This window comes from Ochotona princeps, chromosome 5, assembly GCF_030435755.1.
Source record: "Ochotona princeps isolate mOchPri1 chromosome 5, mOchPri1.hap1, whole genome shotgun sequence".
Lineage (NCBI taxonomy): Eukaryota > Metazoa > Chordata > Mammalia > Lagomorpha > Ochotonidae > Ochotona > Ochotona princeps.
Window position 1 is genome coordinate 94,996,657 of NC_080836.1, and position 26,189 is coordinate 95,022,845.

The window sequence follows — 26,189 nt, forward strand, 5'->3', positions numbered from 1 at the left end:
GATGTTTGGGTCTCCAATGTGGGTCTGGCAGGATCCCAGGTCTTTGAGCCTCCAGGGTGCATGTCAGCAGGAAGCTGGGACTAGGAGTAGAGCTAGGACTCAGACCAGGCGCTCCAGTGTCGGATATGAGCATCCCAAGTAGCAACTTAAGTGCTGCCAAAGGTTTTCTAAAAATGCTCTTTTCTTGGTTTGCCCAAATGAAAACATGTTAGATGTGGAGAATACAGCTGAAAACCTTAGTTACCTCAAACTCAACTGATGGATACTCCAATCAATTATCTTGTTTCATCCTGCAGTAGGCATGGGTTTCTGCGTGAAGTTCTGAGCTGAGGGGCCCAATGACACTGTACCCCGCAGTGCGGTCCTCTGTCCCGCCCTAGGGCTTTGGCCCAACAATGCAGATGCACACACAGATACCCAATAGTAGGCTGTATTTTCCGACTTCATGCAGGGAGCCAGACAACACCTTTACTTTATCAAACGTTAAAACACAAACAGGTGTTCTCAAGGGAGGGCTGAAAGACACCACGAGGGGGTAGGGAGGAAAAGCGATAACCACAACGGATAACATCTTCACAAAAAGGGCTCAATATTGATTTCCAGGGAGCAGCAGGGCATGGTCAACTCAAATTTGGTGATAACATCAGGATGAAGGACCCCAAGCTTCCCGATGCTTTGACCCTTGGCAAAAATCTCAGCACATCGCCCAGGGAAGAAGGCAGGACCTGAAAAACAGAGAGAAAAATCAACACATCTTCTGGCAAAAATGTCAATAGACATTTAACAGTGAAAGTCCCCTAGTCCACTTTTAAAAGGACTGCCATTCCTTAAAGCACTGGCTATGAAAGAGTGCTTCCTCACACTCGGTGAGAAACACAATATTAGTATTAGAAACATGAATAGAAACAAAAGTAGTGGCAAATATGGAAGTAAGGCCCTGTATCTTTTTAAAATATTTATTTAAAGGCAAAGTTACAGAGACAAAGGAAAAGCCATAGACAGAAAGGGAGAAAGAGCAAGACTAAGAGGTAGAACTCTTTTATTCACTGGCTAACTCCCCAAATGACTGCAGTGGTCAGGGCTGGGCCGGGCAGGAACCAGAAGCCAGGAACTGCATTTGGGTCTCCCAAGTGGGTGGCAGGGACCCGAGACCTGAGCCATCCTCCACTGCTCTCACAAGCACATCAGTAGGACAATGGCCCAGAAACAAAGCACCACAACTTCAAGCAGTACTGTCTGATGTCACAGACAATGGCTTAACTCACTATGATGCTACCCTGGCCTCAAGCCCTTTTGTCAATAATTATATTTTTATTTTTTTTAAAGGCTCAGTCACACAGAGAGAGAGAAAAAGAGAGAGAGAGAGAGAGAGAGAAGAGAGAGAGAGAGAAACAAAGAGCCAGGAATCTGGAACTCCATCTAGATCTATGGGGTGGCAAGGGTCCAAGTACTTAAGCCATCTTCTTTGGCCTTCCCAGAGCAACTGGGACTCAAATAAGTACTCATGGGTGAAAGAGGCAGCTTACTCCACTGAGCCACAATACTGGCTCAATCCTGGCTATATTTTTGAAGTAGGGAGGATAAAATAAAGGGGGATGATGAAATTTGGAGAACTCCCTGGGAAACTCAGCCTTCTCTTGGCACCAGTCCTAAGAAAGACAAAGAGGAGAATAGAATGTAAAACTGATGAACTTGTAGGAAGAACCTGTTTGGAAACAGATTTTTCCATAGTGATACCTGCTGGTCAAGTTGAAATTCCATCTATTCACTATCCACGTCATTCAGTTTCCCCTTTTTATATATAACCCAGGCAGAACGCCATAAGCTGGCTATGGGGACCACAGGTCTGAAGAGAGGCCAGCCATGTTACCAGAATACGACTCCACATGCCTGTCTGAAAAGGGCTTGGAAAACCGATTGGGAGCATCCACTGTGAAGCCACAGCAAAGACCAGTCCCAAATAACTCGGGTTGGATCCCTGATCTACTCCACCACAGGCATAAAGTTCTCTCTGCATCTGGATGCCAATGTGCTGATCTGAACTTACCAAACTAGCAACAGTTCCTGAGGCTCAAATAAAACAAATATAGCCCTTCTCCCATATCTGCTAAATTAACCAGCTCCTTAGGAGTTTCTCAGTGCTGTATACTGACGTAAGAAAAGATACTGACTCATTTCTTTCACCAACAACTTGAAAAGGGACCAGGCCATAGCTCCTCATTCACTGGAAATGCTTCCCAACACCGACCCAGTGGAGCAGAGCCACAGCCTCGAGCCTGCCACCTGAGACAGCAAACTGCTGAGCCAGCTAGGCTTCATGGTCAGCCTAATTAAGGAATACAGAATCACGCTGGGGAGGAGGGAACCTGCTGCTGTCCCAATAGCATCACAGAGACACAGAACTACAAACAGCACATGGCTACTTGTTTATGCTTCTGGATCAAGACCTCACATTTTAAATCATCATTCTGATAGAATCCCAAAGCACTCTGATTAAAATGAGGTAACATAGCCCTGCAGACTAAACGGTTCTCCTTCATTATCTATTAAAGCAAAAATCTCAATGAACTGCATTGAAGTGCAATGTCTGGTTCCATGACATAATTCACACTTGGGGAGAGGCACAGGAAAGGAAACCAAATAAAATAATGAAAAAACCAAACAGGACTGATAATGCACAACCTTAGAGAGACAGGGATACTAGTGGATCTGATAAAAATTATCAAAACAAAAACCTAAACCTAACTATTAAAAATCAAAACTATGACCCTCCCCCCCCCAAACAAAAATGGAAATGTTCAATCAATGAAATATGTGTGGAAGATAAGCAGTATAATCAAGAAAAATGGAAATTGTGAAGGGTGGGCCCAGTGCCATGGCTCAACTGGCTAATTCTCTGTCTAAAAGTGCTGGCATCCCATATGGGCGCTGGTTCGTGTCCCAGCTGCTTCATTTCCCATTCAGCTCCCTGCCGGTAGCCTCAAAAAACAGTAGAGGATGGCCCAGAGCCTTGGGGCCCTGCAGCCATGTGGGAGATCAGGAAAAAGCTCCTGATTTGGATTGGCTCAGTTCAAGCTGTTACAGTGATTTGGGGAGTGAACCAGAGGATGGAATAGCTTTCTCTCTGTCCTCTTTGTAAATCTACCTTTCCAATAAAAATAAACAAATCTTAAAAAATACAAAAGAAAGAAATGTAGCGGCTAAGGGTGTTTGACACTACTCAAGATACCCACATCCCACAATGGAGTGTCTGGGTTTAACTTCCAACTCTGCTTCCAACTCCGGCATTCCTGCATTACACACCCTGGGAGGTCATGGACCATGGCTTAAGTACTTGGGTCCCTGCCACCTTGTGGGAGATGTAAATGAGGCTCTAGAATCCTGGATTTGGCCTCGCACATCCCTGACTTTTGCAGGCATTCCGGATGTGAACCTGTGGATGAAAGATGGCTGTCTGTCTCTCTGCTTTCCAAGGAAAACAGGTGCGGGAGAGGGGGCAGAAATTACAGACGTGGGAGAGGAAGGCTTCCTGAGAGTCTCACTCCATCGCTACACATGGCACCTGTTCATACACCACTGTATCTGAATACATCTACCGTATCTGGAAAACACAATATCCTAGGAGAGAGAGAGACACATACTCAAGGACCGTGTATCTGCTGCTTCACTTCCTAAATGGCCACAAGAGCTGGCAGCTGGGGCTGGACCAGGTTGGATCCAGGAGACTAGACCTCAATCCTGCTGTGTCCCACATGTGTGGAAGGACCTAGGTACTGAGGTATTTGGTTACCTGATGGCTCCCAGGTTGCATGTCAATAAAAAGATCGAGCGGGAAGTGGAGCTGGCACCTGAACCCAGGCACTCTAATACAATGCAAACATCCCAAACTGTGCCTTAATGGTCATGCCAATGCCCACCCTGAAAGCAGCCTACTTTTAAAGGCCACTCAGAAAGGAAATGTCCTAGTCCTTCCCTGATAACCCTGTTATGCTTAGGAACGCTTCTTTTTTTTTTTTTTTTTTTTTTAAAGATTTATTCATTTTATTACAGCCAGATATATACAGAGGAGAGACAGAGAGGAAGATCTTCCGTCCGATGATTCACTCCCCAAGTGAGCCGCAACGGGCCGATGCGCGCCGATCCGAAGCCGGGAACCTGGAACCTCTTCCGGGTCTCCCACGCGGGTGCAGTGTCCCAATGCATTGGGCCGTCCTCAACTGCTTTCCCAGGCCACAAGCAGGGAGCTGGATGGGAAGTGGAGCTGCCGGGATTAGAACCGGCGCCCATATGGGATCCCGGGGCTTTCAAGGCGAGGACTTTAGCCGCTAGGCCACGCCGCCGGGCCCAGGAACGCTTCTTTTTATCTAACCTCAACTCCAATTTGATTGAATTAATTTTGCTGAAGCGTAAAACTGAACTATTTTAGAATCTAAGCCAGCTGTGCTAATTCTAGTAATGTTAGCAAAATAAAGCCTAAGAGATAAGAACTTAGAATTTTTACTTCATAAAGTAACTTTGATTCAGCATTTTTTAAAGCAAATTATTGCACACGTAGGATCTTGAAGAAGTTCATGGAAAATGCATTCTATGAAAAAAAGTGATTTAAAAAAAATTTTTTTTACACCTAAATAAACTTATCTTTTAGCTCTGCTTTCCACAAAATCTGGAAACATCCTGTTATTCTTTGGTACCTGTTCTATTTCTCTCTAGGAGTTTGGAGCAAACTTTGCTTCTAGTTCAGTAGCTGTAACTACCTGGTTGAACAAAATACTTACAACATTAAATACAAAGATCTTCTTTTCAAAAGAGAAAAAAAAAAAGCAAAGAGAATGGAAATTCATATTATGTGCTGTTTAAAAATCCCAATGAGTATTTACAATAAAGAGACGTCAGAAGCATGCTTAGCACATGGACCCACTTGGGTCACGAAGGCACACTGCACCCGAGAGAGAAGCCCCTCACTGCATGGGGATGAAAACAGGCCAAGGGCCCTCTGCCTCTCATTCCATACTCATCCTTCCCTCCCCACGTTACCACGACGTCCCAGTGTAGGCTTTTCACATAAATGAAACCTTGCTGAAAATTATACTTTTTAATAATCTAAAACTAGTTAACCGGGCTTCCCATTTTTCATCTTTCATTTCCTTCCAAGTAAGACTATGACATAAACACCTCTAATGATTTTCTTATTGACTATTCTGTTCAGAATGTCAAAAAAGAAGGAAACTCCGTTCTTCACATACCCAACTGAGAGGAATGCAAAAGGGCCCACCAATCAGAAGTGCCCAAGGGAACCTGCAAGATGTGCCATCTGAGTCCATGTAAGGCACACACCTCAAGCACTAGAAGAGCAGCTGGCTCTGGCGCAGCTGGTGAAGCTCTCAGTGGCAGTGCTGGTACCCAACACTGCAGCACTGGTTCAAGTTTTAGCTGTTCCCCTTCCCTCCCTGCCAATGAGCCTAGGAGGGTAGTAGATAATGCCCAAGAATCCAGGTCACTGCCAACCATATGGGATACTCAGATGGAATTCTGAGCTCCTGACTGTGGCCTGGCCCAGTCTTGACCACAGTGGTCATTTGGGGAGTGAACCAGTGAATGGAAGATCTCTGTCTCTCTCTCTCTGTCTCTGTGTCTTTCAAATAAATACATAAACCTAAAGACACCAAAGAAAATATGCAGTTACTAATGCATAACAGTTCCTAGTACTATTTTTAAAAAAAGATTTAATTTTATTTATTTGAAAGAGTAACAAACAGAAAAAGAGAGATCTTCCATCTGGTGGCTCACTCCAAAATGGCTGCAGTGGCTGTGGCCGGGCCGGGTAGGAGCCAGGAGCCAAGAGCTTCTTCTGGGTCTCTCAGGTGGGTGCGGGGTTCTAAGCACTTGGGACATTTGCCACTACTTTCCTATGTGATTTGCAGGGAGCTGCAGCAGATGGGACTCCAACAGATGTCCCTATGACACTGTTGCAGGTAGCAACTTAAGCCACTACTGCACAACATGGGGCCACCTAGTAGTCTTTAAAACCTTCATGGTTCAAACCAAATTTTGCAGGCACTTGCTTCACTAACCAAAGAGGACACACCCACTGAGGCAGCAAGCAGGCCCAGGAGTTGTAGGAGGAGAGTGCCTCCTGCAGACAAAGGAGGGTAGTGCAGCTTCGTAACTCAGGTGGCTGTGATCTTTACGTGAGGTTAAATGCACCTTCAGTGGGAATCATTCCACAAATTAGTGGAGGAACTGAACTAAATATGGATCTTGGTTTGTAAAAGGTCAGACCTGGAGGGTAGCAGAAACCTGCTTTGATCACGTCAAAGAGTAACATTTTTGGAGACACAGCAGCATGCTGTTCCAAGGATGAGCATGTCGCCCTGTGAGGAGGATTCCTATAATCTGAATTCTGTTTGTGTATTTAAGCGCACAGTTTTTGGTTTACTGGTATATCAAGCAGAGACAATTTCCATATAAAAACTTCAATTTCCACCAGAATGGGGTTGAAAGCCAGGCAGGAAAAGCCCCTGTTCCTGCTAGGACAGGAGGTGAACTGAGAGGGCTGGCTCAAGGATCCCCTGGTATGCACAAAATCTGGCATTGGGAGGGGTTCTGATGGAGGAGCCTGGGCAACTCCTCTGGCAGGACACATACCCTGCAGGTAAGCGCAAGAAGCATGATAGGAAACAGCCCAGAATAGGCCATGGAAAGTTTCCCACTGGCACACATTTGGCATGGGTCAGGGGCAGACCAGGCTGAATCAGTTCATGTCATCCACTGGCAAATCCGAACACCAGAACAGAGTATGGGTTGAGCCGGGTTTGGTCACGACAAAACCAGTACACATTATGGAATGCCAGGGCGAGGTTGCCTGTACTGGATTTGACTGCAGCACCCAACCAGCACACGTGAGATCCAGGAAGGGAGGGGCAGAGCTGGCAGGGAGATTAAGGGGCTGATCCCCTCGCCAGACAGCTACTCCCACTGGAGAGCGTGGGCTGGGATGGGGACAGACCAGACTAAGCAAGGCTGCAACACCTGTGCGCCTGATGTGGACTAGATCAGAGAAAAGCCAGGCTGGGATGATTATTCCTGCGGGTATAAGCATAAATTAGAGTGGGTGAGGGATGTTTGGGCTTAACTGCAGCATCAGATGGCAGAAGCTGGCACTGGGGACTAATTCTGTCAAGTCAAACCACAGAACCACCTAAAGAGTGCATAAACCGGGACTGAGAGAGACCTGGGAGGGAAAAAGTGGGTTCCCCCTTTTTGGGTCACTACTCCTGCGGGAGGGCATGAAAACTAGGATGGGCCCTGGGGTGGCTAGACAGAGAGGCACTCAACATCCGTGAGGACTGGATGGTTGAGTTGGTTAGATGGAACTAAGCTTTAATACCCATTGACAAGTACAAGAGCCAAATGGGATGGGGGACAGACTGGTCTGTCTACTGCTACACATACTGGCAAACCAGGGAAGGGGGCAGGCCTGGTGGGGGTTATTGTGGGTCACCTGTACTAGGCTGCAGCTCCCACTGGTTGATGCAAGGGCCGAGTATGTGCTGGGCAGAACCAGGCTGGACTGCAACACCCACTGGTTCCAGTGCAACTCGGGACTGAAACCAGAACCAACCCAGCAATTGAAACCACCAGCTGATCGTGGTGATGGACCTGTGCCGGGCCCTGTGCTTGCTAGAACATACAAGAATCTGGTCTGGGAATACCTCAAAGTTTCTTTGGAGATCTCCCCAATCGAACTGCTGGACTCAGAACTCTAACCAAGAAAAGACAGAAGAAAGAACAACTCAATCAACCACCTCAGCTATATGTTGGCAGCGAAATATGGGGCAAACGGTGGCCCTATGATGGACCATATCAATCAGTGGATGACCTCATCGAGCAAAACTGGCAGCAATTCATAACTGGAGACTTATTAAAACCACTTGAGCAAGGATCTCAGAGCATGCCCCACATCCGGGACTTGGGGTGGGTGGGAAACCGGGTGGGGCTTCTCCCTCATTATCTCCCCTTTATCTCAGATACATGATGGAAACAATATGGACATAATGGTGTTGCCCACTACCCTATACCCCCTGAACCTTTTTTTTTTTAACCGTGATTAACTATGTAAAGATTGTCAACAACAATACAATAAAAAAAAAAAAACCCTTCAATTTCCAACCCAAGCCCCAAAGGCTGCACCATCCAGGCTCTCAGATCACTTTCCCTCATTCCTTACTGATTACTCTCACCTTCCCCGTGACCCATCACAGTAAGATGGCTTCCAAGAGAAAACAGGTTTGGAAAAAAGTGTTCTCTGTTGAAATATATGTGGAAATTCAGACCAAAGAAAAACCAGTTAAGCCCAAATACGAATTTAATTTCCAAAACTCAGTGGGGTGTAAATAAATCCCTTAATTAAAGCTTTTGTAGCATCTCCCTGCGGTCTATAATTGTGTCTGTGCTCAAAGAGCAGGACCACTCTGAGGACTTCGGGGGTAATTCCTGGGCCCATAATCCAGCACAGCACCCAGTCGTTAGCACATTTTCTGGTTAATTGACCATCAAAGAGTTTGTGAGGTCCCTTTCTTGCTCGTTGCCAAACACCTTTCACAGTTTCTTTTTTTAGAGTAATATTATAGGCCCATAGTTTGGATAAGCAGTGCACAGAGTCATCCCTATACTTTTATGAAGCATCGGAAGCAGGTGGTAACTGAGCAGGCCCCTGACCTGAAAGCACTGGGCAGTGCCATCAAGCACCAGGCTCTTCAGCTCTCACCCAGCACTCTGCCACCGGCCACCGTCAGCTCACGCAGTGTGTACTTCCTGTGACCCATCTCATTGTATGTACTCACACAATTTACTTTTCCCTTCTTCACATCACTAGTATAACATTAACAGTTTACAACCATCATTCTAATTTTCTACAATAAAAAGGTAAGAAATAAGTAGGGAACAAAGAACATTGGAAAAGGACTGTATCTCATGTGTAACAGCAACTGACAGAAAAGTATCACTTGTGAGCTTTCAGAATCAAAACACAAAATGTAGAACTATATAGATACTGTGAGTCACTGGGGCTGAATGGATGTATTCTAAATGTGTTCTAAATAGCTGATTATGTCATGTGTGATGCAGGGAGGAAAAATCATTTATTCTGGGTTTGGTTTGTGCTCAAAGCATTTCACTCTACTTAGGACACACAGGAAACATTCTCCATGTTCCATTCTGGAGTTAAACTGACAGAGCAGACAACAGGGAAAGGAGTGGAGTGGCGCTGACCCCATCTCTCCTGAGTGCCTGAGACTTCCTCCCAGTGTCCCCCCCCCCCCCCCGTTTCCTGAGAATGCACTAACAGTAATTGTCCACCTTGACTGCCAGCTCATCAACATCACATTCCTTTTCTAAACAATGCTGATTTGAAAGGAAGACAATGAAACTGCAGGGCTAATGAAACCAAGCATGCACATATCAAGCATGTGAACATGGGATCATTTTGAAAGGTATTGCTTCTCAAACTTAGGATCAGCAGTTTTTTGAGGGCAACAGTGAAATTACACAAATGGAACCACACACATTCCTGAATAGGGAAAGCAAGGAACATAGGAAAGATGTTAACTTATAAAAGGCTTAGGAATACAGGACAAAAAACTTCACTACCAAGATACAAACACAAAAATTTCCTTTTCAGATATTTCTACACCAGGTTGAGAGAAAACGACTATGCAAAGATCATTTAACTTGTAAGTCGAGAGTGAATAACTTCCAACTGGTAATATAAAACACCCGTTTTCCCCCAGATGTATACAATTCTTCTCCTTGCATCTGAAGTGAAATATTTATTGGTACCTCAAGTCTGTGAAGAGTGGAGACCTAATCCCTTAAATTTAATGGTCATCTTTCATCCCTTTCTGAAGATCAAAAGAAAGAAAACTCCCTCATACAACTTTACAGTGCTAATCCCCACACACCTGCAGACATCATTAACTCTTGAAGCAAAAGGCCACGAGTGCTGAGAGAACAAGTACCTACTTAACCCCACAGCACCGAGCTCGGAGAGGGAGCCGTGTCAGAGCAACACTCCAGCAGGCAGGGCATCGCAAACTCTGCAAATGAGGGCAGAAACCACGGGACCATTCTAAAACCATCAAGCAGGCCTGGACAATCTAGCTCCTGGAGAAATGTCTCCAATACAGAATCTTCTTTTATAAAAATCACCATAATCTCCTAAAACTAAATATTTTGATATAATAAACTCAGTCTTAATTTTCACAGAGGAATGCATTACTTTTTTTTTTATGGATGTCACTTTCTAGTATTTCTTACAAAAAATTTAAGGATTAGCAGGGAAAATACTAAATGACTAAATGGAAAACGTAGGACAATGTAAAACCTTTTTTTTTTTTAAGTATTTGTCTGTCTGTTTTGGAGTGGCACATCAGATTTACAGAGAAGAGAAAGAAAGATCCTCCACCTGCTGGCTCACTCCCCAAATGGCTACCATGGCCAGAGCTGAGCTGATCCAAAGCCAGACGCCTCTTCCGGGTCTCCTGTGAGGGTGCAGGGTCCCAAGGCTTTGAATCATCCTCCACTGCTTTCCCAGGCCATAAGTAGGTAGCAGGATAGAAAATGCAGCAGCCTGGAACATGATCCAGCAACCATATGGTATCCCAGCATTTAAAAGGTGAGGATTGGGTCTGGCATGGTGGCCTAGTGGTTAAAGTCCTCACCTTGAATACACCGGGATCCCCTATGGGATCTAATCCCGGTGGCTCCACTTCCCATCCAGCTCCCTGCTTGTGGCCTGGGAAAGCAGTCGAGGACAGCCCAAAGCCTTGGGACCCTGCACCCAAGCCTTGGGACCCTGCATCCACGTGGGAGACCTGGAGGAAGTTCCTGGTTCCCGGCTTCGGATCGGCACAGCACCGGTCATTGCGGCCACTTGGGGAGTGAATCATCGGACGGAAGATCTTCCTCTCTGTCTCTCCTCTTCTCTGTATAGCTGACTTTGCAATAAAAATAAAATAAATCTTAATAAATAAATAAATAAAAGGTGAGATTTAGCCAATGAACCATCGCACCAGGCCCCAAAATCTAGTCTTAAAGTCTTATAATGTCTCCCTTGCACATTGAAAATGTGAAATAGGCTAGGAATGGTGAAGAGCTTACAGATGACCCAGCTAAAACTTTACTTTTAAATCAGTGTCTAACGATTTACCCCAAATTTTCACATTTCTTAACTACATACAAGGAAATCTTTAGAACAATAACTTTAAAAATGAAAGGTATAGGTCTTCCTAGGCAAACAAATGACTCTCTATGTAGTCCCTCATTTAAGAAGTCTTAAAGGAAACTTTGTCAAGCAATATATGCATAAAATTGCTTCCTCCATAATCTCAGCAAAATGATGATGATGATGATGATGATGATGATGATGAACTCAGCACGGGATTAGCTATGGGAAGAATGGAAATGAGACTATATCCAGGGATTTTTAATTCACTCAATTGAGACTTCTGGCTAACCTGAAATAAAAGTAACTTGAAACCTGGAATCATAATACATGTGTTTGAGCTTCAGAATTAAATTTTAGTTGACAAGGAGGGTGGGAAGGTAAAAAAAGAAACTCTGAAAACACATTACCTTGCTTTCAACTCCCACCTGCAGAAAAAGGCTGAAAACTGGTGTCAGCGCAGCTCTGGCCAAGTCCTCTGTGGGACAGCCAGGCTGCAGATGGGAAAAAGCGAAACACAAGATTAGGACGCTTGCCTGGGGGGAGCAACAGGATAGGCTGCAGAGTAAGCTGGAGGGGAAAGGGGGCCGCTGGAACACCCTCCCTGGGTGTGACCCACAGGCACTTAAGGCTCACAGCAAATGCGCTAAGCTTTTGGCCAAGCTGTCCACTTTATGTTTGCGAACTTCTTCTAATTTAAAATTAAATCAATAAAAGCAAAACCTAAAAGACGACTGACAATTCATGACCCTAACACTAGGACATTCTCAGATATGCTCTGCAATATTACCACCACCTAATAGCAACAAAATCCACGGAACACAGGACTATGAATTTTTACAATCTCATACAGCCCTGGCACCCTTAAGGAATAAAATCCAGATTCTTGGAAGAAGACTACAGTTATCTGGTAGATAAATAAAACTATAGCAACAGCATCTACAAAGGCAGTAAAAAAGAAGGGTTATGTTAGAATGCTTAGCAGACACTGCTTCAAAATTTAAACTCCGGCAGACTTTTTAAAGCAGAAATAACCTTAAAGGAGATCCTGTCCATTCTCCATTTCACATGAGAATATGGATAACAACCAGATTAAGAAAGCCACACAAGCAGACAATGGCGCTAAGGATGGACTCTGGGTCTCTTGAACCCCAAGCTGCAACTTTTGACCGATGCCACTTAGAGAATGCAGACTTACTGTCCCTCCCAAGGCTACTTAGGAGTGACCTACTCATTCCAAACGCTTTCGGAGATTCTTTCCTTTGCTTCTCCCAGCAGCAAGCCCACGGTGTAGACAGGACATTCTGTCATTCTCATTCTACAGACAGAGAAACAGGCTGAGGGACTAAACCCTTGCTCTCTCAGCTAACCTGGCACACAGACCCGCAGCGACCTGCTACGCTTACTAAGCCATGCTTGACGCTCATGTATTCTTTCCTATCATTAAAATTAGTATCAATAGCAGCTTGGAATTTGCTTTTTAAACATCTATATTCACACATCTAAAGATATTTTTATCACGTACCATTTTTATATTATAGTTGGCAAACTTATTCTTTGAGCATTTTTAGAGTTGTTTCCAATTAGTCACTATTATAAACAGGACTTGTGTAAGAATATACATTGCATATATGACTTTGCTTTTTGGGGATCATTTCTGTTTTCCAAAAGTGCAGTCATTAAACAATGGACTAGCTGTAGTATTACGGCCAACCAACCACAGACTTCCTGTGGGAGTGCCCTGATCCCTTATTTTGTATGGTACAGATAAACAACTTTCCCCATGTGGTACCAACTACCAACTGACAAGAAAAAAATTCCTCAAAGCAGACAGAGAAAATAACTCCCACACGAAATCTGTGTTCAGAATGCAATTCACAAAGTAGTGTCTTTAGGGATTAAGACAGTGACTAGAAGTGAGTGCCAGGGAGGAGTGCCTCAGCAGGCAAAATGAGACAGGAGAGGAGCAAAAAGAATAACCGAGAAACAGAAAGCTGCTAAACAGGGAGAACCAGGGCATCTGAAGACAGGCGCCTCCCTGGAGACCGTGTTCTGACCCATAGGGCATGTGTGCCAGCAGGTAATGTTCTGACCCACAGGGTATGCATATAGCAGCTAATGTTCTGACCCATAGGGCACGTGTGCCAGCAGGTGATGTTCTGACCCACAGGGTATGCATGCCAGCAGGCAATGTTCTGACCCACAGGGCACGTGTGCCAGCAGGTGATGTTCTGACCCACAGGGCACATGTGCCAGCAGGTAATGTTCTGACCCACAGGGTACACGTGCCAGCAGGTGATGTTCTGACCCACAGGGCACGTGTGCCAGCAGGTGATGTTCTGACCCACAGGGCACATGTGCCAGCAGGTGATGTTCTGACCCACAGGGCACGTGTGCCAGCAGGTGATGTTCTGACCCACAGGGCACACGTGCCACCAGGCAATGTTCTGACCCACAGGACACGTGTGCCAGCAGGTGATGTTCTGACCCACAGGGCACATGTGCCAGCAGGCGATGTTCTGACCCACAGGGCACGTGTGCCAGCAGGCAATGTTCTGACCCACAGGGCACATGTGCCAGCAGGTAACGTTCTGACCCACAGGGCACGTGTGCCAGCAGGTAACGTTCTGACCCACAGGGCACGTGTGCCAGCAGGTGATGTTCTGACTCACAGGGCATGCATGCCAGCAGGCAATCCCCAGAATTTCCAGGAGGGACGACAGGTTGGCCAAGTCAGCTAAGTGAATGACAGCACCGATTTCTCAAATGCCTCATGGTGAAGCCACAGTAATTCAGTAAGAGCATAAGGCAAAATCAAAAATCACCACAGCTGGGACCTCTTCTCAGTTATAAATGTAGTCTTGACACTACTTTACATGAACATCAGCCTGCTGGATTCCTGCAGTGGGTATATGTGTAGTAATATTTAAGCAGGTTAGCTAAGAGCAGGAAGGAGCTTTTCCAAAGTGTACTATGGGTCAGAACGGCACCCTCAGAGGAACGAAGCTGCACAGAAGCCAGATGAGCTAGTGGAGGATTGATGAAACCTCTGAATGCTCGCAGCCCAAAAAGTCCTCAGCAAAATACACATTTCTAATTTCAAACAAAGCAGATTATGTAATACAACATTTCCAAAAATCCCTACAAGTTTCTAGATTCTCACTTGTTAAAAAAAATACTGGGAAAATGTCTGTCGAAAAACTGCTTGTAAAAACTTTCTAATTTCTCCACTCTGTGTCTCTCTCTGCCTTTCAAACAATGAGCAGCTTCAGACCACAGCACTGCACATTGGAGTGCCTGGGCTGCTGCTCCCACTTCCGCTCCACATTCCCACTGAAGAACCTCCTGGGAAGCGGAGTGATGGCTAAAGCACTGCCCAAACACCTACTGAAAAAGTTACGCGGCAGGAGGTTTGGAGAAAAACCAGTGCTCTAAAACGTGTGCATGCTTGCTTGTCCCTGCTTAAATAAAGAGCCGAAGGCCCAGTGGCTAAATCCTCGCCTTGAACATGCCGGGATGGCTGCTGCTTCTGTCCTGGCTGCGCCACTTCCCATCCAGCTCCCTGCTTCTGGCCTGGAAAAACAGCTGAGGTCGGCCCAAAGCCTTGGGGTGCCTGTGTGGGAGACCCAGAAGAGGCTCCTGGCTTCAGATTGGCTCAGCTCCGGCTGTTGTGGCCACCTAGGAAGTGAACCAGCAGAAGGAAGATCCTTCTTTCTGTAAATCTGCCTTTCCAATAAAAATAAATATTAAAACAAAGAGCCAATTAAAACTAGGAAAATGCCATTACCACCTGAAAGACTGGCAAAAAACAGGTAAGTTTCAGAAAAATGTAACCCATGCTCTGTGGCTACTGAATTTGTACAATACCAGACCAGAAAAGTCCCAGGGAGGGATGGCAGGCAGCCTCTAGTGATAAATGAATTTACCCCTTGCCTCAATAATCCCATAGTTTAGGAATCTGTCCCAAAGGAATACTGGCAAAAACACCAAATAACACGCCCAGGGCCATCTGACTGTAGCACCACTTGTAATGGCCTGACTGGAAAGAGCCTGGTATTTATCCATAGGGAATGAGCTGAAACAACTAGAGAACTGGAAACATCTGAGTTGTCCCAAGGAGAAGCTCTCCTTATGCTGCGTAAGAATGCTCTCTAGGGCAGAGAGCTAAGCAAGCTGTGCAACAGTGTGGAGAGGATCGTGTCCTGGGCTGGAAGAGGAGCAGGGGGAGCGTAAACGCAGGAGTGTTCACCTGGAAGAGAGCGAGAAAGGGCGAGCGGAAAGCTGACCAGAATCATAACGTGCAGTGGGAGCGGGGAAAGGCACGGAAGATGAAGAGCTGAAAGCTCAGATGTCCCTAGCATACCTTGTATCTATAGACGTAGATACAAGGGGGTACAAGATGTAGATTTAGGGGTATCTAGACACAGACTGACCCTGAAATATCGGAGTAGTTAGAGAAGATAAATGGCAACAGTTTTCTGTAACCACACAGTTAGTAAGGCTACTGGCATTTTATTCTGATTTTTTTTTGAGAAACAGAGCAAGCAAATTATAATAATGTAAATTTGTTAGAAAGCAGGCAATACATATACATCTTCAAGTCCTAATACAAACTGGAAGTACCCACATTCATTCAATATATTTACCTTATAAATAAGGAAAGGAATTTCTGAAGTTTACACACCAAAGTGTCCCAGAAACAATGACTTGTTCAGTAATGACCAGCAACCATAACACCTGAACTGTGAGCTAAATTTGATTTCTCCTTAAAAGGAACCAGAACCACTAGATGACACATCTGGTTCCATATAGGTAGCACCTATAGATGAGCCCAAAAGCCCACTATATACAACCATTTTCTTCCATTAATTATAGTAAGACTCCTCTGACAAAAGGTTTTTCATTTTAATTTGCAAGACACTGAAACTTGGATAACTCTCACTCTCTGGCTCATTCCCCAGTGTCCTCAGTGGCGGAGGTCAGAGTCAGACCAGGGCCAGGAGCTGGGGACATAACCCAGGTCTTGAATTTGGGTAGGTGAGTCTGCACGGTCAGAAACCTGGAGCCTGGAGCTGGAGCCAGGAATTGAAGTCTGGCACTCAGATAAAGGAAGCAGGTGTCCCCAGCAGCACCTTAACTGTTTCAACTGAATTTAAAGCTGTTGGCATCCCAGCAGCATCCTAAGTCCACCCCTGTTATCTGGTACTTTGACCAGTGTTTCTTTGGGACAGATTCACAAAAATATGAGATGCAATACGAAGAAGCACTCGAAGAGTAAATTATTTTTCACTAGATATTGAGATTCAAGTGTCTTAACTGATAGGCTAAATACCCAACTCTGCAGCCAAAGACTTAGGACAGAACATGTTCCCTCTGGTCTTCCAGGATAATTTCACTCTAAAGGGCCTGGGCAGGGCAGAGGTTCTGATCCAGAGGATGACCGAGACGGTGACTCCACACGTCTCAGATCAGGGAGAAAGCCAGCTGGGGCTCTCTGCCCAAGAAAGCAGGGAGTCCACAGGGCACAGTCCCACGGACAGTTCTATTCCCACAGAAAGAAGCAGGGCGCACATGCAGGAGGAAAGCAGGTAACAGGAGCTCAGACCCAGGAGCAAATAGCAGTGATGGCTGCCTGGGTTTCTCACTGTTACAGAAGAGAGGAGCAAACCCGGACCAGGAGAACACTGGGATGAATACTGCAGTGTCTGACTGGAACTGAGTGAGGACTTAGTCTTTACAGACATGCAGAGTTGGCCTTACTCATCCACAGATCCTGTATCTGTGGATCCAACCAACTGCAGACTGAAAATACATCTTTTTTTTTCCCCCAAAACTGCATCTGCACTGAACAAGTAGATTTGCTGAAATCCAAGTGTGTGTGTGTGTGTGTGTGTGTGTGTGTGTGTGTGTGTGTGTGTGTGTGTGTGTGATGCCACATTCTTTAGCTCAGAGCTTTCAGATGGACTTGAAATAACGTCTCTCCACCCCCACAGTAATGGCTAAAACAAGACAGAAATTTATTTCTCTCAGTCAAAGCCACTGTAAATGCTCCAGGGAAATAGAGCCTTGCCTCTGAGTGGCCATGTGCTTAGCAGACTCCACATCCTTACCTAGGGATTTATTCAATATGTTTATTTTTCTATCTACCCATCCATCTATCCTGCTAAGCATGCTGGGAGAAAGCTAGTTTGTCCACTTACACATTTAGTTTATCAGAACACATATAATTCTCTAGGAATTCCCAGGCCAAAGACTCTTACCCATTATGGTACACAACTGTACCAAAGTCCGGTACTGCTAAATTACAGCAATGTGTAAAGCTTGCTGCTAAGGAAGGTAAAAACAGTTCCTGTATGCAGAAGATCTAAAAAAAAATGAGTAGGAAAAGTCACCATCAAAATCTTTAGGACACAGAAGGATTCTAAGGTAAAAATGAACTTCCCCATCTCTGTATTTGGGCCACACATCCTTTTCTGTGGAGTAGAGGGCAATGTCCAGTTTGGAGGCTGGGAAAAAGAGAATGCAACATGGGAAATAAAAAATCTTTCTTGCAGATGGCACTGAGGCGGAACAGGTTTCAGCTGCCACCGGTGACACCAGAATCCCATGTGTGTGCCACGTGGCAGCCTGGCTGCTGCACTTCCAACTCAGCTGTCCCTGCAAATGCTCCTGGGAAGGCAGCAGGGGATGTCTCAAGTCCTTGGTCTCCCTGTAGCCACATGGGAGACCCGTATGAAGACCCTGGCTCTAACCATTTGCAGAGAGAATTGGCAGATGGAAAATACCTCTATAACTCCATCTTTCAAATAAATCTTAAAATCTCTTGTTTTTTTTTTTTTTGGATCAGTACACATAATTGAATTTAAATAACCCTAAAATACGTATTATGTTGTAGCATAAATTTTCAGTAGGAGTGAAAACCCATCTTGGGTTAAAGGGGATATGAAAAGAATTTAAATATTACAACGGTTTGGGGGTCCTCCAAAGCTAACTTTACTTGACTGAAGTCTTGCTCCTCAGTATTTAACTATTCTCATAGGATTTTCTTGCCTCACACACAAGCAGTGCAGATTAAAAATTAAAATACAGAAAACATGTGCAAGCACAGCGCTACAGAACCGTGACAGCTGCAGCCTGCATCGTGCAAGCACAGTGCTACAGAGCTGTGACAGCGCGGCCTGCATCGTGGTACACGGTGCCGTTCCGTACGGGCGTCAGTCTGTGTCGCAGCTGCTCCACTTCCAATCCACTTCCTTGCTAATGCACCAGGGAAAGCAGCAGAGCATGGTCCAAGCGCTTGGACCCCTACAGCCAGCCACACGGGAGACTAGAAGTTTCTGGATCCTATCTGGACTGGCCACTGCAACCATTTGGGAAATGAAACAGTTGATAGCAGATTTATCTGCTTCTCTTTCTAACCTTGACTTTCAAATAAATAAATTTTAAATAAAAAACAAAACAAAAAGACAACCAAAGAGTATCAAAATGTTTCCTGAAGGAAGATTACCAATACTTCAGCTGGAAGCTGAAGTCACACCAAGAGGTGGTCTGCCAAGCCCCAGGACCACGCGGCTGCCTTGCGGACAGTTTATGTGTAATCTTGAGAACTCAGCTGTGAGGCTGAGGCTTTGAGAATAAAAATTTTTACCATTTAATTCAAAATGTATTTTTTAAAGATTTATTTTTATTGGTAAGGCAGATCAGATTAACAAAGAGAAGAGAGAAACCCTTCCATCCGCTGCTTCACTCCCCAAAAGGCTGCAAAGGCCGGAGCTGAGCTGCTCCTAAGCCAGGAGCTAGGAGCTGCTTCTGAGTCCTGCCAACTGAATCCCCTGACCTATGTAACAAATGCTAAAAACAAAGCTACTATTATTAAAAATATATATAAAATAGATTTTAAAGGAAAGAAAAGAATTTGGTCATTGTTACTTTTACACTGACCTGCAAGTAAGGTCCATATTTATTTTTATGTATGCAGAGTAGTTGATAGGGGAGAGAAAATTCAAAGATGTTGAACAGCATTGTTATCAGATGCAACGTGGAGATGAGCTGATCAAGCTCATTCGCTGTGGCATCTGGTAGATGGTATTCTAAAATCTGCCATGGGTGCCGAGAAGCCAACACACACAAACACACACCTTACACACACACCCACACACGGTACTCACAGAGCTGACGGGGTTAAGTGAGTCCTGTGGTGATGAATCAAGCCCTCATAAAGGCTGCACCCCATGCTTCTAACTATTCCAACTGTGTGGTCATCACCACTCACTTACTGTTGTTCTGGATCTTTCGATTCCTCCCAAGAAGCTTATAGACAAGGCAGTATTTGAAAGTTTGTCTCAAACACAAGAAGAGTGGAGGAATACCTATTTTACTTATACAGCATTAAGGCCAGAAGCTTAAGAACTTAGGAAGCTTTTTAAAGCTGATGCCAAAAATAGGAAAATGTCTTGCTTAAAGGTCACTAAATGTTAACACACAATACAGTTCTCTCTTTAATACAGTCCCATATCTGTGTAAATCAAACTGTTGATAAGTTATTGAATTGATGTTTTCCTTGTATATGTCCAAATTTAGATTACACTAAAAACCAGTGTGACGACCATGGAAACATCACAATTTCACCCATACTGTTTAGCGTCTGAAATCTTTCACAGGTGCCCTGAAAGGGGAAAAGGTCACAACCTTTAGGTCAAGCCAACGATGCTTAGCTGTCACTGTTACAACAGCAGGCACCTAGGGAACGACTCTGTGTGCATATGGCACAGGATTAAATGTGCTCACTACTTTCAAGGTTATTTTCCATTTTAAAAATTAGTTCTGAGCACCATGAAAACTAAATTGTCAAAACTAAAATTTTAAAACTCCTGTCTCTCCATCATGGATATTATCTGAAGTTAAATTGACGTTTTCGGTAGAATTGTAAATAATCAGAACTGAAATAGGCAGCAAAGTAGAGAGGGGAAAACCACATGCTCCAATAAACACAGCCAATGACATACAAAGCTTTCTACATTCGACAAGAAATTATTTTGCCACTGATTTGCACAGCAATCACATAACTGCTCTAAACACAAAAAAATGTCAAGAATTTTCTTTGCCCAGAAGTGGTTTTTGAAAAGGATAAATGCATCTTAACATACATAATTTAGTTTGCAACAAACCACAAAAAATGAAAGGCAAGAAGGCAAAAAAAAAAAAAAAAAGAAGAAAAAGAAAAGCATGCTACAATGTACACATTTACAATAACCTGATCAAATGCCACTGGAACATTCTGAGCCGAACCCTTCGGGAATCCTTCAAATACTTAGCAGTCGGCTAAAATGTTAAGGGTCCTCTTTCACTCAGTAACGACCTCATTCTACCCTTAACATTTTACCCTCTTTCATGGCTTTTAAACTGCAAAGATGCTCAGCACCTGAAAAATACGTCAGAGTCTGGCTTTCCCTGCAGCCGCAGTCCTGGGCTTTTCTGTGCCCTCGTGCAGACACCCCACACGCGGCAAGGGCGGGAGCCTGCAGAACAAGCAGCGGCATGCCGCCGTGTCAACACAGCACGCTGAGATCAGGGCAATTACCAACCAAACGAGCCTCCAGATTCTCCTACAACAGCCAATGTTTCTCAAAAGGGAATCAAGTTCCGTTCCAATCAATCCATAACGATAAAAAGAAAAGGCAGCATAAAAGCAAAGTTGGTGTTATAGATTAAAAAGAATGGAGAGATTTATTTGCCAATGTAACTGACATGAGCAGGACTCTAACTGCAAAGCTACCAGCGATTGTTACATATGTTCAATATGAACTGATCCAGGCCGCTCAAAGCTTCTACATTTCATAAATCTTGGCTCTTTCATAGATGTGAAAACTTGAAAACATTACGACATTCTATTACACGACCCTACATAGATACAAAAGGAAACACAAACCTGACCTGCAGGTAGTCACACAAAATCAAAACCCAAGTAACAATTTAGTCCTACAAAACTGAACATAAATGTCTACAACCACACCACGGCTGCAGCAGTTCACAAAGGATTTTTACATATACTATGGGGGCAGACCAGACCAGGCAGGCCTACAACACCTGTGGGCCTCATGTGACCTATCAGGGAAAAGCCAGGCTGGGCTGACTGTTCCGACTGGGGCAAGCATAATTTAGAGTGGGTGAGGGTTGGTTGGGCTTTGCCGCAGGATCAGCTGGCAGAGACTGGCACTGGGGGGCTAATTCTGTCAAGTTAAACTCCAGAACCACCTGGAGAGTACATAATTGGGGAGTGGGTGTGGCCCAGAAGGGAAATAGTGGACACCTCCCTCTTGGGTAACCACTCCCACTGAACAGCACGAAAACCAGGACTGGGGCAGACCTGGCTAGACAGAAAGGCACCTGCCAGTACGTGTGTGGGCTGGACAGTAGGGTTGGTTGGGGTTGAACTAGGCTTCAATGTCCAATGACATGAATAAGAGCTGAATGGGATGTGGGACAGACTGGACTAATCTGCGGTACATAGTGGCCATAGTGGCAAGCATGGGAACCCGGGCAGGGGACAGGCCTGGTGGGGGTTATGGGGAGTCGTCCCAGCTAGGCTGCAACTCCCACTGGCTTGCGTGAGGGCCGAGTATGAAGTGGGCAGGGTCGGGCTGGACTACAACACCCATTGGTTCCAGTGGAAGACAGGGCTGGAATCAGAACTGACCCAGCAACTGCAACGACCAGCATGTGAATAAGCTGACTGGGGTGATGGACAGTGCCGGACCCTGTACTGGCAAGCACACACAAGAATCAGGTCTGGGATCATCTCAGATGAAGTTTCTTTGGAGATCCCTCCAATGAACTGATCTCAGAACCCCAACCATGAAGAGACTATGTCAGCCAGTGGATTCTGAAGAGATTTCATTGCTGTTGGAACAGCAAGACTGGCAGCAATTGAGAACTGTTGAACTATCAAAACTGCTTGAGCAGGACCCTCAGAGCATGCCCCATGTCGGGGACCTGGGATGGGTGGGAAGCTGGGTGGGGCTTTTTCCTTTGTTTCTTCCCTGACCCCAGATACAGGGGAAAAAATTAGTATGGCAACAATGGTCTTACCCACCTTCCTGTAATCCTTGACCCTTTGTGCCCTGATCAACTATGTAAGATTATCTAAATAAATATATATATATAAACAATGAAAGTACATATACTTACATATATTCTAAACCAGAATAGACATCTACTCACTCTACTTGAGTGCTTATATATGCCTAACATAATATCAGAAGTTGAGAATTAACAAAAGTCTGACGTGTAAAACAGAGATCAAAACATATTAGCCAGATCATATATAAAGAGTTCCAAGTGGAACATCCCATAATATCTCCCATACAGTGAGTGCTGGACCACCTACTCCCCTAGATCCTAAAATCAGTCGCTTCCTTAGCTAGCGACAGCTGCTGCCTCTTATTGCTTTGAAATACAGTATAATGCCTTCTATTTTTCTATGTTTTCTATGTAACTGAATCTACAAACTTCTATGTAACTGAATCTACAAACTGTTTTCACATTAATCCCTCTACTATACAAATCCACTATCACTTGCCAGCATTAAGAAAAAAAAAAAGACAAAGAAACCTCAATTTATTTCTCCTAATAAGTTGAAACCTCTAGCATTTAAGAATCAATACACTGGGCCCGGTGGCATAGCCTAGCGGCTAAAGTCTTCGCCTTAAACACCCCGGGATCCCATATGGGTGCCGGTTCTAATCCCAGCAGCCCCACTTCCCATCCAGCTCCCTGCTTGTGGCCTGGGAAAGCAGTTGAGGACAGCCCAATGCATTGGGACCCTGCACCCACGTGGGAGACCCCGAGGGGTTCCAGGGTCCTGGCTTTGGATCGGCGCGTACTGGCCGTTGCGGTCACTTGGGGAGTGAAACATCGGACGGAAGATCTTCCTCTCTGTCTCTCCTCCTCTCTGTATATCTGACTTTGTAATCTTAAATCCGAGGTCCTTTAAGTAAAAGGCAACTGCTCCTGTGTTACATGCACAGCCCGTGTGTCCCATCGTTTTCAGCTCAGGTGCCTGTCCTGGCATCCTGTGTCCACCCTCAAAGGACCAGCTCGCTGTGAACGTGGCATTTTTCTGCACATCCTAAGTTAAACTGTCTCCGTTCGAAACCCCAAGACACTCTTCTCAGCAGCGTGGTGTGAGATGCAGGCCGTGGAGGTGTCTCCCCCACAGGTTTCTTGACAGCAGGGCCTGTGGTCTTATTTCTTTTAATCTTTTTGAAGTCGGCCTCATGATGGGTGACTCAGATTGTTCTTTTTTTTTTTTTTTTCAAGATTTATTTATTTTATTACAAAGTCAGATACACACAGAGGAGTAGAGACAGAGAGGAAGATCTTCCATCCAATGTTTCACTCCCCAAGTGAGCTGCAACGGGCCGGTACGCGCCGATCCGAAGCCGGGAACCTGGAACCTCTTCCGGGTCTCCCACGCAGGTGCAGGGTCCCAATGCATTGGGCCGTCCTCTCCTGCTTTCCTAGGCCACAAGCAGGGAGCTGGATGGGAAGTGGAGCTGTCGGGATTAGAACCAGCGCCCATATGGGATCCCGGGGCATTCAAGGCGAGGACTTTAGCCGCTAGGCCACGCCGCCGGGCCCAACTCAGATTGTTCTAAAACATGAATATCTAAGGGGCACATTGAGGCAGGAAGTCACAACACTGAGATGTTAGCTTATATTGATGTTATTCATGCAAATATTAATGAGAGCATTATGCTGGAATTGATCAGTTCAGTCCTTTGTAACCTTTCAAGTAGGCAAGAAACCAGACCTCACTTACATGGCACAGCCTGCTTCTAGAAACCCAATCAACACACTGATAAGGTAAGATTTCTGAGAAAAGAATTGGCATAAAAGAAGAAATGCTTCCCATTGGCTTACACATTCCCACTAGCCTCGATGAGCAGGTCTTGGCCCAGAACTCTAGGATGGTAACCCAGAGAACAAGCGCAACAAGGCACAGGCGGAAGGACAGGTGGTCATGGGGAGGACCCTGGCTTCCCAGGCTGACACGGCTTGACTCAGTTTAAACGCCTCACTTTAGTTTCCCACTGGGTGAATGCTATGGTCCACTGGGTTAGTCCTAATCAGAAGGGTAAAAGAATTACAATTATCTATATTATTTCCCAATTTTATTTTTTTAAAGCTTTATTTATTCTTCATTGCAATGTCAGATATACAGAGAGGAAGAGAGACAGAGAGGAAGATCTGTCCGCTGATTCACTCCCCAGGCAGTTGCAATGGCTGGAGCTGAGCTGATCCAAAGCCAGGAGCCAGGAGCCTCGAGCCTCCTGGGGGCCTCCCACACAGGTGCAAGGTCACAAGGTTTGGGCTGTCCTTGACCGCTTTCCCACACCACAAGCAGGGAGCTGGATGGGAAGCAGGGCCAGCTGGATCAGAACCAGTGCCCATATGGGATCCTGGTACGTTCTACATGAGGACTTTAGCTGCTAGGCTACAGCGCCAGACCCTCCCAATTTTATTAAAAAACATTAATCCCATACACCTGCAAACAAGAAAAGACTCATATATTCCAGGGCTATTTTCAAAGTTTCAGAATAATAATGAAAATAGTAATTAAAACAAACCACCAACAAAAAAATCTGGGAGGATGAAGAAAAATAAGCAGAAGCAGAGGCGGAAAAAAACACCCTTTCCCATGAAGCATCACGCCACCGCAAATAACTGACCTACCACTTTCAAATTCAATGTGCTCTTAAAAAGTGAAGGTGCCAAATGTAGTTGTAAAAAAAGGCACAGTAAACATAAGAAAAAGACTATTACATTTTTCTCCAAGTTGTTTCTGGGTCTCTTGCCTAACAAAATTAATGTAAAATTCAAGCAGCAGGGATATGAATCGCAAAAATTTGTAAAACTTTTGAGAGTGAGAAACCAGTAAATCAGGAGTACAGACATCCTTGCGGTAGTTGACCTTCAACCTCCGGTGAGGATTTTACTGTACACTGGCTTTTCTCCAGGAGCACCCCCCCTTGTTTCATGACTTCACACATGGTAAACTTTCAAGGTCACTTCTTGGACAGGTGACTCTGGAAAGCACACCATCACTTCGGGTCTTCTTAGCTTCCAGCTCACATCTGGACTCTCCACTGCACGGTGTTGGTGGCTTGCAGGTAACTAGTAGTTATCGTAGCTCATTTGGAACATATCGTGCAGTGTTTGCTAAAGTTTGCAGGAGGGAAAGTGGATATTTCTGAGAAATACTAACAACTGATTCAGATGAAGCTCTTTTTGTCCTCTGTACCCTTCGCAGCAGGGACAGCTCAGGAGTGCTCGGTGTCGCCACAGCGGGACTCGGGGACGGAGTCCGTGTGTCTCACCTGCTGCCGCTTTGATCACGTATCCTGCCCTGTCCTCCCCCGCGGGCACCGCGAGCAGCTGCATCACTCTGTCCAGCAAGCCGTGGATGATCTCAAAGCCGGGGTTCTTGTTGTAATAAACAGCACAGAGATGCCTGCAGTTCCTTGCACCTACGTCTGAGACAATAAAAGAATCGTTTACCAAACCCCATTAAACTTCAACATTTGAGACGCTTTAATAAACTCTGAAGACCGCGGAGCTAAGAAAGTTAGCACCGGACTGCTATCACTCTCCATCTGAAAGCTAAAATCAAAGGTGTGAGAATAAAAATCCACTGAAAACGAGGCAGGCATAAGATCCATTCAGTCAATCACAGGCAGAAGCTAAAATGGGGGCCTGATTCCGCTGTAGGAAAACAAACTCTCATTTTCTCCACCCCAACCCCCACCTCCCTCTCCCCCTACAGGGAAAAACATCTAAATGAAACAGAACTAAATTATCCCTTTCATACTACTGACTTGCTTCTGGGTATTTTGACCATGTGGTACCCATTTGTTGGTGTCACATGCTTCCACTTTGACACACAGGCACGCACTGAAACTACTTTGTA

At 45.1% G+C, this 26,189-nt stretch overlaps 1 protein-coding gene across 1 annotated transcript in view; it reads right to left on the minus strand.

Annotated features, from left to right (window-relative positions):
• Positions 1-467: 467 nt before the first annotated feature.
• The window catches only part of FARSB (phenylalanyl-tRNA synthetase subunit beta), an 84,765-nt gene continuing 59,043 nt past the window's right edge, over positions 468-26,189 (minus strand). The window contains exons 16-17 of the mRNA XM_058665067.1: positions 25,600-25,755; positions 468-725 (exon numbers count right to left, since the gene is read on the minus strand). Coding sequence (XP_058521050.1) covers positions 574-725; positions 25,600-25,755 — 308 coding nt within the window. The 3' untranslated portion in view covers positions 468-573. The remainder of the gene's footprint in view (positions 726-25,599; positions 25,756-26,189) is intronic.